The 16,665-nt window shown below is 36.3% G+C and overlaps 1 protein-coding gene across 2 annotated transcripts in view; it reads right to left on the reverse strand.

Annotated features, from left to right (window-relative positions):
* Positions 1 to 16,665, reverse strand: part of slc12a5b (solute carrier family 12 member 5b) — a 126,808-nt gene that overhangs the window by 34,401 nt on the left and 75,742 nt on the right. For both annotated transcript variants that reach the window (XM_056463146.1, XM_056463145.1), the window contains exons 14-22: positions 12,288 to 12,386; positions 11,073 to 11,192; positions 6,530 to 6,634; positions 6,263 to 6,431; positions 5,965 to 6,160; positions 4,534 to 4,703; positions 1,970 to 2,101; positions 1,777 to 1,884; positions 93 to 218 (exon numbers count right to left, since the gene is read on the reverse strand). In XM_056463146.1, the coding sequence (XP_056319121.1) occupies positions 93 to 218; positions 1,777 to 1,884; positions 1,970 to 2,101; positions 4,534 to 4,703; positions 5,965 to 6,160; positions 6,263 to 6,431; positions 6,530 to 6,634; positions 11,073 to 11,192; positions 12,288 to 12,386 (1,225 nt within the window). The remainder of the gene's footprint in view (positions 1 to 92; positions 219 to 1,776; positions 1,885 to 1,969; positions 2,102 to 4,533; positions 4,704 to 5,964; positions 6,161 to 6,262; positions 6,432 to 6,529; positions 6,635 to 11,072; positions 11,193 to 12,287; positions 12,387 to 16,665) is intronic.

Genomic DNA, 16,665 nt, shown 5'->3' on the forward strand with positions numbered 1-16,665 from the left:
AAGGGCACGATTAGCTCAAATGGAAAACAAGCACAAAGTCACTCACTTCAAGGATAATTGTACAGAGGAAAAAGCAGAGAGACAGCAGGTACCTCCTCTTCAGGTTTTTCTTCACCACTTCCTGCCACCGACTCCTCAGCGATACTCCTCTGGGGGTGCAGGTTTGATGGGTTCTTACGCCTAATAGAGCCACGGGACACATCTGTGATGCTCTGAATCTGAAGATAACAACATATGTGTTGATTTAAAATGAAGGATTTCACCCACTCCCCATCCATTACTCACCTAGGGATTTTTAAAAAGTCTTTGTTAAAGGTGCAATAACCGATTCTCTTATGATTTTTTTTCTGAAAAGTTAAAACTTCCTTTACATTCCAGTAGTAATGGTTAAAGTAAATTATCTAAATGTATTTATTTTTATTTTTATATTCAGGGTAAGGCAGAGGACTAAAAAATGTTTGGGCCGAACATTACAATAGGTAGACTAAACAGTCTGTCAACAAATGTAGATTTGTATATCTGCGCATGCTCACGTGTAGTGTGCCGACCTGGTGCTGACAGACAGATGGCGGACAACCTAAACTTGTTTTTCTATACAAAACTGGCATCAAGTGGCCTTTTATCCATGAAAAGAAACACTTTGGAAGGTTTTCTATGAAAAAAAATCTGGATCAAAACTGCTCTAAAACAGAATCAATATTGGAGTTGCTTTTGCACGCTAGAGACAAGAGGATTCAATTGGTCTGAAGGATGACACTGTGGTTGCAGTGTTTCTTGTAGACAGATATGAATGTTTTAACACAACTTTTTAGTCAATCAAAGCTATTAGGTTAGACTATGTTACTTTATTTATACCCGAAGGTTGATTTAGTTTGCAGTCAAGAGTCCTCATTTCATAACAGTGCCACACAAAAAAACTCACATAGTGACAAGTAGTGGACAGAAAGACTTAAACATAAACATACAAAACACTCTTCCAAAAAATATATATATATTAATAAATATTTTAGATTTTTGGTGCGCTGTGTTTATCTGAGGTAATTAGTCTTATTATTATTATCATTATTACTGAAATGTGTGAAGCTGATTTATTTGGTTCATTGTAGTATTCTGAAAAGTAATTTTCAACTGCCTGGAAAATACAAGCACTAATAGTAATTAAAAAATATGCTTGCTTGTATTTATAACTAATGTGCTACTATTTACTGACATCAATACGTTTTAAATATTAGATACATAACATGTGAGTTTCAATAGAGTTTGACAGTTTGCTTGTCAGTGCATTCAGCATTCCACTTTATTCATATTTAAAAGACAACAGAAGTATGAAATTAGATCTAAACGTACAGCTAAATCTAGAAAATGTAAAAAAATTGTAAAGCAAAATAGTTTACAAAAAAAATTTGATTTTTTTTAACGTTTGATTTTATTAATATATTAATAAATATTAATACTAACCTGAACTGACAATAAACTGCAGCATTTATTAACTAACATTCAAAATTACTGTAACAAATTCATTATTAATTTTAGCTAATGCATAAGTGCTTTTTATATGTCAAAAAACACTCTTTAGTTCAACTAATTACATTTAATATATATGTAAATTATAATACAGTTACATTTTATTCCAGTTTAGTGTCAAAAACATATAGCCTTAAATAAATTATATTAAAATAATCTTATATTATTTCTGTAATAGGCACGCTTTTAACATTTTTTGCATGGTTAAGATTCTGTTCTTAGTTTTTATTTAATCTTAATGAGTGTCAGTACCTCTCTCTCCCGCTCATTCTTGGTTAGATGCATCTCCTTGAGGATTTGCGATCGCTGCTCCATCATCAGGGTCTTTTCATAGGTGTAAGCCGAGATGTCGTTGTCAAGCTTGAAGCAAATGAAATTACAGGTTGTAACAACTGCTGGCAGGATCTATTTGTGCGTGTAAAAGCATTGTCAGCTTGTTTCTCACCATTTCAACCACTTCAACTTCAGCATCAAGACGCAAGTGATAGAGGAACGTCATCAGGTCTTTCTTCATCTGAATGCTGTTGTCATCCATCTGAGCCACAGTGAAGATACGCATCTTGCACTTCCTCCAAACCTACAGAAAAAGCACAGTCAGCAGTTTGGGTTTCATTCAGACATGAGCTGAATACGGTTTCAGTTTCAATCACTGCCTTAAGTTAAACATTTTACACAAGCAGCAACCTAATGCTCATGATCTACATAAATAAAGTACACACGATAATTTAAATGAGCAAATTCATGGTGCTTCAGATTAGCATGTTGCTAAGCTAATGACCCTTTGTGACCTGTGCTATTTTTAGCAATCCATTTCAGTATTGAATAAAAAAATAGTGTTAAACTAAATTATTTCCCAACATGTTTATTTTCTATGAACAATATGTTTATAAATAATGTATAAAAACATGTTTCATAAAATACATTAATGTGAACAGATGGGTTTTAAAAAATACATACAAGGGCTTACAATTTTGTAATAATCTCACAGAACTCATAACCTAAGTTTTTTAAAATAATAATAATAAAAAAAAAAACCTTTAACATACTTTTAATTACGTTTTATTCTATATTTACTCAGCAAGAATGCATTAGATTACTCTCATACATTTTATTTTCAGTGTTTTAACATGATGAATACACCATGGAATAATGGGCAGTATTTAAAGGGATATTTCAATCAAAAATTTAAATTTGCTCACCGTTTACTCACACTCTAAGTACTCTATTTTAATGGTCTAGGCACAGAGTCTAAAGTGCACAGTGTAAAGGCATTAAGGGTGGTTCTGAATCCACTTTTATTTTAAGGAAGGAAAATTACACTATACGCCATGGCGCATAGTCTAACAGGGTTGTGCTTATTTTCTTAATGAGTTATGGGTATGTTTTGGGCATAATGTGCATTAAAACAATCAGTCTCATCTCCCATTCCCTTTAAGAGTCAGTTGCATTCCGCCATGGCACATTTGCTATTTACATGGTGGACTTTGTAAGTGGAAAAACCGAATGCTTCACTGGCGAGAAAACAGTTAAACAGACCATCGGCAGTGTGAGTATAAAGAATGAGCATCCTCCATTCGGCCTTTTTACTGTCTCTTTATTTTACTCTACTTTACTCCTTTACTTTTGTGCATAAGGAAACGGTGTTGTACGCTCTCCACTAAAGACATCCATTAGCCTTTATGTTTAATTTCGTTTGTTAAGCACAAAGATTTGTTTCAAAACTATTTCTAAATTCAGTCCTAATTTCCAGCAAACAAATAAATGAACAATAATAATGAAGCGTGGTCTGAGTTATATCCAAACACACCTCCTATTCTTATGCCCCTTATGCCGCATGCATCTTCAAAACCCGATAGGTGGACAAATCTAAACTTTATTAAACAAATATAAAAATGCATATAATAAATATTACTGCTAATAATAATAACAACATTATACAAATGCAAACTGTCATGAGTAAACTGAAAAAAGCCCCCCGAGAAGAAGGCATGGAGGTGTTTTTTTGTAGAAAATTATAATTTTTGTAACATTATAATCCTTTAATTTTTTTCCATATTTAAAAATATTTGCATATTGCTGCACATCCTGTGTGTATTAAGCAATGTGTATGCATTTTGGTTTTGCACTGGACTTTAGACCAGGTTTCAGTTTGTCAATGGCGTGGTCTATTTCAGTTTTTCAAAATAGATAGGCACCAACAATGCGCCTTAACACACCTTCTTTTTAGACCGGAACACCCTTGAGTCCACAAAGCGGAAATGGATTTGCTATTTACAAAATGTGCCGCAAAATGTGAAAATTAGGGGTTGCGCTGGTCTGAAAATAGCAACAAATCTTGCCAAACACATCTTGCGCCTTATTGCACCGGGTGTATGATAGGCCCTATACCTTATATGCTTATAAATTGCTTTCTTCTGCTGAACTCAAAACAAGATATTCTGAAGAATTTTGGGAACCAGCAGCCATTGACATCCATAATAGGAACAACAAATACTATTTATTGTATTAGTAAATAATAAGTCAAATGTGGTTTTTATAAACATTTTCAGTATATCTTGGAGTGGAGATTTTCTTTTTTGTCCCTTTAACAACTTTAAATGTTGATTGGCCATTAAAAAATCTATTTCTTAATAAATAGAAAAAATAATTCATACCTTTAATATACATTTATTTAACTTCGAGTGTATAATAACACTGAAACTGGAACAATTTTGTTTTTCAGTCAGATAAATAAATTATTATTGCATTTTACAATTTATTAAAGCAGAAAACAGTTATTTAAAATCTTAATCATTTTTACAATATTTAGGTATAATGTTTTTTCGATAAATAAAGACAGACCTCCTAAAAACATTTTCATATCCATTACATATCTGAGGTTTACCCCAGAGATAAATGGTTTCTGTCCGGTAGCAAGCTACAGTCATTTAAGGTCAATAATAAAACATTTCTGCATAAAAGGTTTTGATCACTCTACAAAATTTATGTATTTTTAATGAGTTTACACACCTTATGCTGGCGCAGAAGAAAGGGAAGGAGCATGAGCATGCCTCCATCATGGACAATCCACCACACATCAATGTGGCCCTCAGTGAAACGCTCTCCATTTGATGGATATGCAGAAATGTTCTTCGGGACCAGTAAGGCCATGTGACCTGCTGTGGTCTCCCTAACAACCTCTGTGGAAAAAAAAAAACATGCTAATATTCTCAAATACACTGAACCATTTGGGAGGAAAACCACTGTGATTAAGATTCAATTTAAAAACTTTTCAGGCCAAAAAATAAAACATTTTCAGGCTTGCTACACTTGTTTGTAGGACTGCACAATTTGAACATTTTATTGAATTGTATATCAATCAATCAATCAATCAATCAATCAATCAATCAACCAACCAACCAACCAACCAACCAACCAATCAATCAATCAATCAAAATAAAAAGTTTTTAAATGTTCCATAAAGAAAAATTATGGATATACATAGCTGAATAATAAGAATTCAGTCTATAGAAATTATATATCATGGGCCTCAAACCCCATTGTTTTCTTGTTCTCATGTAAATCTGATGAGTTTAAAATACTGATGAAAAACAGGCCAATCAGAACAAATCACCAACTGTTATGTTGTACATTGGAGTATTACTGTGCACATCCCAAGCTATGTTTGATTGGCCACAGAGTTTCCTAATGAGATTACAACAATTATAATTTGTTTCTGTTTCCTTATTTTTAAATGAATCTAATTCCTAAGGGAGTCTTATTAAGAATAACAAGCAGCTATGTGTCTCATTTCTCACACCTGGTCAAAATGCAAAAAGCAGGATATACGGATTACAAATTTATTCAGCGCCACCCTGAAGAGGCATAAGGTGTATTTAAAAGTATCTTTTGTTAGTTTAACATGTATATTGTGGAATTTGCCAAATACACTCACCGGCCTCTTATTAGGTATGCCTGTCCAACAGCTGGTTAACGCAAATTTCAGCCAATCACATGGCAGCAACTCATTGCATTTAGGCATGTAGACATTGTCAAGATGATCTGCTGCAGTTCAAACCGAACATCAGAATGGGGAAGAAAGGTGATTTAAGTGACTTTAAACGTGGCATGGTGGTTGGTGCCAGACAGGCTGGTCGCATAAATTGCGAATCATCTCAGACTGGTTTCTTTAACATGACAATGAGTTTACTGTACTCAAATGGCCTCCACAGTCACCAGATCTCAATCCAATAGAGCACTTTTGGGATGTGGTGGAACGGGAGTTTCGCATCATGGATGTGCAGCCGACAAATTTGCAGAGTTTTTAAAGGTATCATAGATTGCATTAATTCTATGTCTTAAATTGTTCTCTGATATCTACATGGTAGGTATGTGACTTTTTAGTAAGTTCAAAAGTTAGAAACATTTTTATATGCAGTGCAATGTAAATTGTTGTCTTACCAATGAAGTTCCTACAACGGTGGTGCTCCTCAGCCTGTTTCCAGTTCTTGGGAAAGCTGACCAGAACAGTATTGTGGCGTAGCCCACCCAGACCTCCAGCTTGAATTAGGTGTGAAGTGGCATCCCGCAGGTTTGAAGAGATCACCACCTGACTAAATCCCTTCACCTTCTCGACCTCCATCAGCTTCCTCAGGGACTAAAAAATATGGAGGTCAGTGAGATTATTAGTGTAATTTTAATTGTGGACTATTGCCTCCTGTTTCAGTTTGGGTGCACAGATTTAATTGTCCGTGCATACCTGATCTGCTTTCTGAGTCTTTGGCTGGTTGTTCAGGTAGGTGCCTTCTATACACGCTCCTACAATAGTCAAGCCTTTGCCTGCTTTCAGCTGACTGGTTAGCGACAGCAGTCGAGGCTGCTCCACATTCTGCTCCCCATCCAAAGTTGTGAGCACCAAAATCTGAGGCCTAAAAGATTGATCACATGTATAATACATACTCAGCATTCTGGATGACAATATTTGGCTGATTTTATAGAAATTGTATATTATTGATATGCCACTGACCTCCAGTTTTTAGTGTGAGGAGGACCTTCCTCCAGCCTCATCAGAGCAAAACGGGCAGCGCTCAAAGAGATACCACGAATTCCATCACCCCACTCTTTCTCTGCCCTACAATGTGAGAACACACAAGCATTCCAAATTGAAGTCTTTTTAGTTTTTTATAACTTACTTACTCCCAGGGCCATTTATATTGAAGTTGATACTTAGCCGCACCATGTTGGTGTTTTGTAACATCTAATTTTTACGAGATGGGTCATTAGCCTAACGCTCAAACCCCAACCTGAACCAGGACATACACCCATACACTACGGCAATTTAGCTTACCTAATTCACCTATAGCATATGTCTTTGGATTTATGGGGGAAACCGGAGCACCCGTAGGAAACCCATGCGAACATGGGGAGAACATGCACACTCTACACAGAAATGCCAACTGACCCAGCCGTGGCTCGAACCAGTCACCTTCTTGCTACCCACACAATGCGCTGCGCCACCGTCCCATTCCAGTTTTTTTTTATTATTTAACTTAAATTTTTGCATGTCTGTTTATTGATTGATTCAGGTTTTTTCTACATTGGTATACACATTTGTAACCACTTGCTTTTAATGGAATGTGTTTTAAATACACATTTAAATATTTTTGAGAGTTTGAATTTGTGTTCTAATTATAATTTGTATTCTAGTCTATTCATTCATTCATTTTCTTTTCAGCTTATTCCCTTTATTCATCACGGGTCACCACCGCAGAATGAACCACTAACGAATCCAGCATATGTTTTACTGGTTTGCCCATCACTGGGAAACCCATACACACTTAGTCACACATATACACTACGGCCAATTTAGCTTACCCAATTCACCTATAGCGCATGTCTTTGGACTTGTGGGGGAACCGGAGCACCAGGAGGAAACCCATGCGAACACGGGGAGAACATGCAAACTCCACACATAAATGCCCACTGACCCAGTCGAGGTTCGAACCAGCGACCATCTTGCTGTGAGGCGATCATGCTACCCACTGTGCCACTGTGTCTCCCCCTAATCTATTGTAATTTGTAATTATATACTATAATGTGGGAACAGGCACCCATAATTAGTTTAGTCCTTTTCAAATGTAAGGTAGGATTTTGTGATAGGACTTAAATGTTGAACTGCAGTTTATTGAGTGATTGGTATAATATTTAAGGTGTACTCACACTAGACATGGTTGTCTTGAGCTGTGCATAGGAGTGGCCAACTGAACTGTGCCGATTCAGAGCACTCACACTTGTCAAACGAACCGGGAAACGCTCCTGGTTCATATTCACCTTATTCTCCGCGTATGAGTGGGCGCAGCCATTTGAATAATTTTGGCTCGAGACTTCCGGTCTCATTCACTTCCATTCATTTTTAGACGTTAAAAACAGCTCGTTTTGCTGCTTGGTGTTCCAAACTGATATTTTCTTATTATATTATTCTACTTTGTCTGTATTGTCATGCAAACACTTGTTTGTACAGTAAGTAGTGTGACCGTTTTCTGCCGTTTATTATTCCTAGTCATTTCTCCCAAAGGCAGTTCTAAAACAATCGCAAAAACATGCGCACTTCCGCATTGAAGAATAAGGTCAATAGCCTAGTGTGAGTACACTTTCAATCAATAAAGATATTTTGATAAATGTTCTTAATTGGAATTAATAGTTCGATGAAAAACCTGTATCATCAATCAATCAATCAATCAATCAATCAATCAATCATATATGCACATTTAAAATGACTAAGATGTATAAAGAGATGCTGTCATCCTGATTAAATCAGAGTACCATGCAATTTAGGGGTATTTTTAACACTTCTTCTTTTAGAATTTTTAATGAATTCAATTTCATACAGAAGAGAAGCATTTAAAGTGTTAAAAATTGGGAAGCAACATGTTCTTGGTATTTATGCAAAGCTTACTATTTAATTTGACAAATTATGCTTTGCAAATCTTTTCAACTAGTAAACTCTAAAGTCAGCACAGTGAGAGCACAACCTTTTTGAAGGCCAAAACCTTTCAACAGTAGTTTAAATATTCTGTACAATATTTAAAAAGTAAATTCTGAAAACATTTTTTTTTAATTTTGTAAGCTGAGAAAATTTTATATACTATTCCTTCTATGCTAATGAAGGATTACTGGGGCATTCCAAGCACAGGGATGGGTCCTCCTGAAGTTGCAGAGTTCCTCACATCTCTGCCATTTGCTCTTTCAGAAACCATGTGCTTTTCACCATACACAATTCATCTGCTTGTGATCTTTCATATAACTTTGTCATGTTTGATGTCATTTGACAGTTTAGAACTGTAAGGATGTCTCTCCATAATATCAAACCCTGAGAACTGTCTTAACTAAATAATAAACTTTCTGATCTGAGAAGATCAGGAAACCAACTGTTCCATTTAAATCACCCTGAGCGCCCCTTCCTGTACTTTACCTTCTCCATGACAGCAGATCACACAAAATGTTCAAGTTTTTAATATGGAGTGACTTGTGGCTCTATATTCATGTTTGGTATTTTAAATGTGTCTGTGTGATTGGTAAAATGGTCTTCATTTCACTGTAATATTTCCCAATTTCACTTCAGTATATGGTGATCTGGTTTCTGGCTTTGATAAAATCTTAGCCAGATGCTCCACCCAGAGCAAAGGCTTCACACCTCAAACTCACTACCAGGCAAGGGTCTGTGTGAAACTTTTATTGTCTTGAATTAATGTCTGTTTGTTCTGAGTTGAGTATTTAAGGGAAAGGTGCAAGATAGGTCATTTGGATCTTGTAACCAGTATGCCCTGTTGCAGTATGAGTCTCTGAGCTTTTGTATCAGAGACTTATATGCTGTAACACACTTTTCACATTTATAACTCTTGGATTTATCTTTGAGTAACTGATGTTGTACATTTTGGAATTGGCTTTTTATTATTTGATTCTGTAATTGGCATGATACACTTTCATCTGGAAAATAAAGTGTTAAGTTTTGATTCATTCTGAATTCTTCTGAAATCTTTTATATCCAGTAGATTAAGTGGAGTTTGCGCTTCCATTATGTTTGCGACATGATTATATAAATTTTTAAGACACATTTGACTGTATGGAGCATTGTGCCATGACAGCATGAAGATCTTTTGATCATTTAATCACTGATATAAGCAAGATGTATGGAAAGTACTAAATTAACTTCTCTTTTAGGATGAGTGAGCAGTTGGCAACCAGACTATTTAAGAATTAGTTAACCCTACATCCTCTGACTAACTTCAGAGTGTCGGGATAATGTCAGTGAGAAGAAACGCAATCCCGAGGCGTCCTCTAAGTGGTGTTTGGTCCCTAATGGGGGACTGAAGAGTATGGGATCAGATATAAATCAAAACTCTAAATTGAGTAATAAATGATGGATTTGATCCGTTCTTACAATTAGAATTACAGTCTAAATTTGACGGTCACTTAAAATCGGAGTCAGATTAAATTCGGAACTGAAAAACAAATATAAATAAATTCTAATAAATAACAGAATTCTTTTCAGAAGCACTAGAAAAGGCTTACATGCATTTAACCTTCGACCATGCTGTTAGTTTTGTCATTGGGCTAGTAGATGGACTTCTACATGACTTAAGCATTGTAGTGATGAAATCAACAGAGACATTGATGTATTTCTCTATACAATTTATTTACTATTGTTGAGTCATGGCCTGAGGAGAGTATGTTAATGTACTTCTCCCCCTACTTTACCTCCTTAACTTTGCTTTGATGTTTAGTTGGTTTTTGAGATTTGGTATTTTACTCATGTTTGAAAATCTTTTGCTTAGGGTATAAGAAGGAAAGGTAACTGTTGATCAGGGAGAATGGCTTTTACTCTGCGTCTCCCGCACCAGTGCGTAGCCTCATCCGCTAACAAGAGCAGTTTTACTGTCTTTGTCACACAGCACTTCATATGTTATAGCTATGTTTCTCTATACAGTATGTTAGTTTGTTTCATTCTACTGTATTACTGTATGTATTTAAACATGTAACTTAATAAACAACTTTGCCTGATTTAAGGCGTTGAGATTCTCTTTATCAATTATGATAACTTTAATGGATTCAGATTAACTACAATGGAGAAAGAGAAATGATTGATTTAAACATGCTATCCTTCAACTGCTTTCTGTTTATGATTATTGGTTCAGAATTGCAGCGTAAGCTTCAAGCCTTACAATTTAATAATGGAATTATCATTATCTCAAATTGTACAGACCTAAAGTAATTGTCTTTATACATGAAAATAGATATCTATTATATCTATCTATTAAATATCTATATCATTGTCTTTTACCAATAATCATGCAAATCATGTAGTACTAAAATTTAAAATTTAATAATTATTTACTGTCAAAAATTACTTATTTGCCAGGCCTTTAAATAAACTCTTTCACAAAAACTGAAATAAACAAAAAACAAAACAAAAAGACAATAATGCCTATTGAGTAAGATTGATCTAGGTTGTGTGGTTTTTCATTTTTGTTCTCAGTTGCTTCCCTGGAGGCTCATTTAGATTTGCTTACCCGCAGAATTCAATGTATTTGTAGATGCAGCCGGCGATTCCCATGGCAACAATAGCATAGTACCAGGAGCACAGGAACATCAGGGTGAGACACAAGCTCATGCCCAAGAGTGACAAAGCCCTGGGGAAAGATCACAGTCACTCATTTGACCAGTTAACAATTGCCCACATGATTGTGCTGTCAGATATGTTTATACAATCACAATAATTAACCACCACACGTGACTTAATATTGATATATATATATCAAGACTAATTTATTTGCTGTGATGTCACAAGTCTAAACCAGGGTTCACAATCCTAGAAGGTTGGTGTCCCTGCAAAGTTTAACTCCAACTTGCCTCATCATACCTATCTGGATGCTTCAAGTATACCTGGTAAGACTTTGATTAGCTGGTTCAGGTGTGTTTGATTAGAGTAGGAGCTAAACTCTGCAGGACAACAGCCCTCCAGGAAACAGGTTTGGGGTCCCCTAGGCTGTTTCTCAATTCCAAGAACACAGAGACCGGACTTGTGTTCTGGTGAAGACTGGTCTTGCCAGGTTACCTCGGAAGAACGAACTCGGGAGACCGTGAGAACACAGAACGCGTCCTCTGAGAAATGAGATGCTGCATTTTTCCTGATGGCCACATGACCTTCACGCTTTATTAATGTTAAATTACTTAAACATTACAGCATTCATACAACGATTTATTGTTTTTCCCCGTTTCAATATGTATAACATGCACAACACCTTACAAATATACTTTGCACAATACAAATAAAACAGACTTTAATTGAATTTCAGCAAATAAACAACCTTATTGTGTTTATGCCTTTATTAAGATTTTCATGTTAATGTTTTCTTTCATTATCTCATTTAGGGAAACTCTTGAGATAAATAAGTGTTATCTCTGAACTTTAATGATAAATCTATATAAAATGCAATGACTTCTGGGACTTCTGCATCGGTGCATCCTCGATACCAAAAACACATCCGGGAACTTTTCACACATCCACCATTCTTGCGGACTTGAGTCTTTTTGCAGATTGATGACGACGTTACACCAGAACACAAGGACGCAAGATCACTAAAGAATGCATATTGAGAATCAGCTCCTGTCTAAACTTTTAACTCAAACCTCTTAACATTTATTAAACAAACATACTATCTGTTAATGACACAAACCTTAGGGAGCATATACATGTTTGTATTTGTGGTTGTGTAATGACGTACCAGTGGTAAAACTTAAAGCGTGGTCTCCAGTTTGGGGTTCTGAGGAGAGTTTGCAGTGCACAGGCCAGGTTTACAAACATGTAACACATGAGAAAGAACCTGTGGAGAAAAAAAGCGTGTCAACATCATGATGAGCTTAGAATTTTAAAATGAAAACTCAGATGAAATAGAAATCATATTTCAGTTAGTATCCCTGGAATTGCACACACTTTTCCCCCATTTTAAGGCTGACAACAGTTTCATTATGAAGTTACCAAATGCAAAATAAGTAAAAAATCAAATAACATAGTAATAATTTGGTCCCATTTTGAATGGATATTTAGATATTTCAAAAAAGTTGAGACATTTTGTAAAGTCAAATGTAGAATATGTGACAAATGTATTATCTTTAATACCTTTATTTAATTTACAAAAGTACAAGGAACAATAGTTCCATTTTTTTCACTGACCAAATCAATTGTATTCTGTAAATACACAAAAAAGTTGGGCATGATTATCATAGTGTTACATCAACTTTCCTTTTAATAACACAGGTTAATTGTTTGGGAATTGAGTATAAAAACTTTATATAAATTGAGTATTATTGCTTACGAGCATCAAACAAGACTTCTGCATTATAAAACAATACTGGTTACCTTAATTTTTAGACTGAATCCGATTAAACTTATCAGTAATTTGAATTAATATAACATTTAACTAACTTAAAACAGCTTGTATAATCCATAAAATTGTGTTGGAACATGAGTAACTTAGTTTAATAAGTTATTTAAAACAATTAACTAAAAAAATTATTAACTAAAACATATGTTCTCATGAATTATTGATAATATCTTTTTTTTAAGAGTGCTATCTGATTCTCTGCTTGATGTAAATCTGGATGTCTTCAGGATCTTTGAGACTAAGAACTTGATGTTTGTTTGTTGATATTGAACTTGATATTTGCGAAGTTGTCAATCATGCAGCATGAGCATACAAGCACCTCCAAAGGTGTAACCATCCAATGTCCCCCAGGCTCAAATTACAAAATTTGAGAATTGAATACTACAGGGAAAATCATAATGATTTTACCTAGTTAAGTTTTAAGGCTAGGGACTTCATGATAAACATGGCAGCACATTGGGAATTTGTTCCAGTCCTGAAGTGTAAAAAAGTGGAGATTCTGTAGCAAGAAATGCATATGGCTGGCACCATCCATCAAGCACTACATATGAACCAAGGTGTCGATCACACTGAATGTGCTTTTTCTAGTTCTTAAAACAGGAAATTATTTCACTGCCTTTTTGTTGAATTTAAAAAAAGAGCAGTGCACTGCACTTTTTATGTTTGGTTAGGTTTCCACTGTATCAACAACTTGGTGTTGGAACGCATGAGGTAGATGCTTATTCTGCACAGAGTTAAATTTTTTTCCAACTGCAGGCACACAGAGCACTTCCTCAAAAACTGTGAGGCATAGCATGCAGTACATTGTGATTGTTGCATACATTAACAAAGAGTTCTGTAAGGGGTGTAGTGGTCAGGGGTTTAGTGGTTTGAATATGAACAAATGCCTTTATTTAAGTTGCCAGCTTGGATGCTGGGGGTTGAAGCCATATATTAACAGTATTGTCTACTTGTGTGATGACATCATTGCATTTGAAATTTCTCTGAAAGCACTCAAGGGAGCATTTGAAAGCATCGTCAATCAGCTAATCTATCAGCATATCGATCGTGCATATATCTGCACAATCCAGCTGATAGATGTGGCATTAATATGCTCTTGTGTCTGTTTAAAAGCAGGGTAAAGCCAGTTCATCGATGACCATTCTGTCCAATCAAAGGCATTACTGTTGAGCTCTTGAATGGGTATTCAGCTCACAACTTACTCTTTCATTGGCTGCAGGTCGTCACTACATCTGACCTCATGTGGAATTAAGTCAGCCGACTTTTGTATGAGTCAGCTGACGTTTAGCATGCTATATATTGGTTTTTCATCTGTGAGGTGTTGGCAACGAATCAGCAATCCTCTTTGATGTGTCATTTAGTAGTTCACACAAAAAATGCTGAGCGCCAAGCATCCACAGTTTTTCACCAATCACAGCCCGATCTGTTGTTGAGCTCCTTAACTTGCAAATCAGGCTCAAATCCTGCAGTGCAAACTAGGCATTAGGCAAAGTTCAACATTACATACATACACATATAATATAAAGATGGCAGCACCCTGTTCAGATGCACCCTGTTTAGATGCGACTGCACTGGCTCATGAGAGTTTTGAAAGTTTGTCATCTTTCACCTAATACACAGATTAATATACAGACAAGGACCTCAGTAGGTTTAGTGTAGGATTGCAATCAGCTGCTTAACTTGCAATAATCCAGTGATGGCTTAACTCACGGATCCCAGATGTGGCAGTTAGCCTTGAGGAGCTAACTACATTCTGTGCCAACAGGAGCTGCGCTGTCAGCGGCAATGTCAGAAGAGGAGGTTTGTGCATTTTTAATAACAACGATTGGAGTAACCAAGCTACGGTGGTCTCAAGCTAGTGCTCTCCGGATATTGAGTTGCTGACTGTAAAATACAGAACATTCTACTTATCCAGGGAGCATACTGCAGTCATAATCACCACTGCACATTTTATATGCCTCAAAGCGCTAACACAAAGGAGGCTATCAGTGTTCTGTAGCAGCATATGGACAAACTGCAATATGCTCATACTGAGGGCATTTTTATTGTTGCTGGGGATTTTAACCAGGCTAACATGAAATTAGTTCTCCCACACTTTCATCAGCATGTGGACTTTGCCACTAGAGGAGACAAAACAACATCATAAATTCTACTCCAACGTCAAAGATGTGTTCAGACCAGCCCCTCGCCTCAATCTCAGCTCTTTAGACCTTCTATCTGTGATGCTAATTCCTGCATACAAGGCCCTGTTGATTAGAGAAAAAACAGTAATTTGGGAGGTGAGGCAGTGGACTGAGGGTGCTCTGGAGGCTGTCATCACAAGCAAAATTTGTCTATAACCAGCTCAACCATTTGCTCCAGGCAATTGATATGCCAATCTAGAAGTATCTATTGTCACAACAGCATGTCTGTGCACTTGCTTTAGGGGCACTACAGCCTCTAGAAAAGCAAGGTCGGGCCAGGTTGAATGTACAGTGGCACAAGAGTAACGTGCACTTGGTGTGAGCTGCTGTGCTATGCCTCTCCCAGTACTTGGTCATGCAGCCAATTCTGAAGTGGTTTCACATGTAGCAATATGAGAAGCATGATTTCAGCTGCAGAAGAAATATGCCCCAGTTTGACTGCTTTTTTCCTCCTGAATCATTTCAGGCAGGAGAGCACTGACTTGGCACATTAGGTGGAGAGGAATTCCTGCAGAGGAATTGGTGAAAGTTGGCTGCAGGGCTTCGGGTGAGGAAGCAGCATTTTGCTTACCAACTGTGTCACAACCAGAGGTTAAAGAAATCAAGGAGGAACTTGCAGGTTTGCAAGAAGGAGGTATGGACACCTACAACCCAATGTTGGCTATGTCCCTCATGTATTTTGTTGACCTTGCTGTCTAGTTGTATAGGTAACATTTTTTTTTCAATTAATCTTAATTTCGATAGTGCTTTTATAACAAAGATTGTATTAAAGCAGTCTAACATAGAAGTTCAAGTAAATTGCAGCAGCAGCTGCTCAGGATATGGCTTGGACTAGGACTATGGAGACCTCGGGTACACCCAAGGGGTGAATCGCAGGTGAGGCTCTGATGGAGCATGACAGCTTGCCATTCATTGCAGTGATGGATCTGTTTACTTAAGCCTTTAAATAAGTGTGAGGGCACACTGTGTGGTGGGCCAGTACTCTTATCTGAAGCTTGGACGGGATTCACTGTGGAGGAGTGGGAGGTCCACAGGGACCAACCTGGCAAATTTACTCCCACTGTAAACCTTTGTTAAGACTATGTTCAATGACAACCGTTTTTTGAAATACTCCTGAGCCCATGTGTCTATATTTAACACCAAAGCATAACACTTTTATATAGTGCAAAGTGTTGGATAAAAGATCTTGCGTATTCGTTGCACATGATTTGCCCCAAACAGACTGAGATATTTCTGGATCTTTTCACAACTTTACATATTATATTTGGTGAAAGATCTAATATATATTTTTAAGAAATGTAAAAGAAAGAAATGTAATCCAAAGTAATCTAAAGAAATGTATTTTTTTTATTTCTTTGACTATTCTGTAATTACTTTTGGTACAAAATGATGGATCATTTTCCATCTTTGCTTGATTCCAATGCATTTTGTTTTATGTTTCATTGATCTTGATTAAATAAAATCTACTTCAGAATGTACAGTTGTACACAAAGACAACTGGACAAGCTCAGGATTTTTGTTAAATAATAATTACA

This window comes from Danio aesculapii, chromosome 8 (genome assembly GCF_903798145.1).
Source record: "Danio aesculapii chromosome 8, fDanAes4.1, whole genome shotgun sequence".
Taxonomy (NCBI): Eukaryota; Metazoa; Chordata; class Actinopteri; order Cypriniformes; family Danionidae; genus Danio; species Danio aesculapii.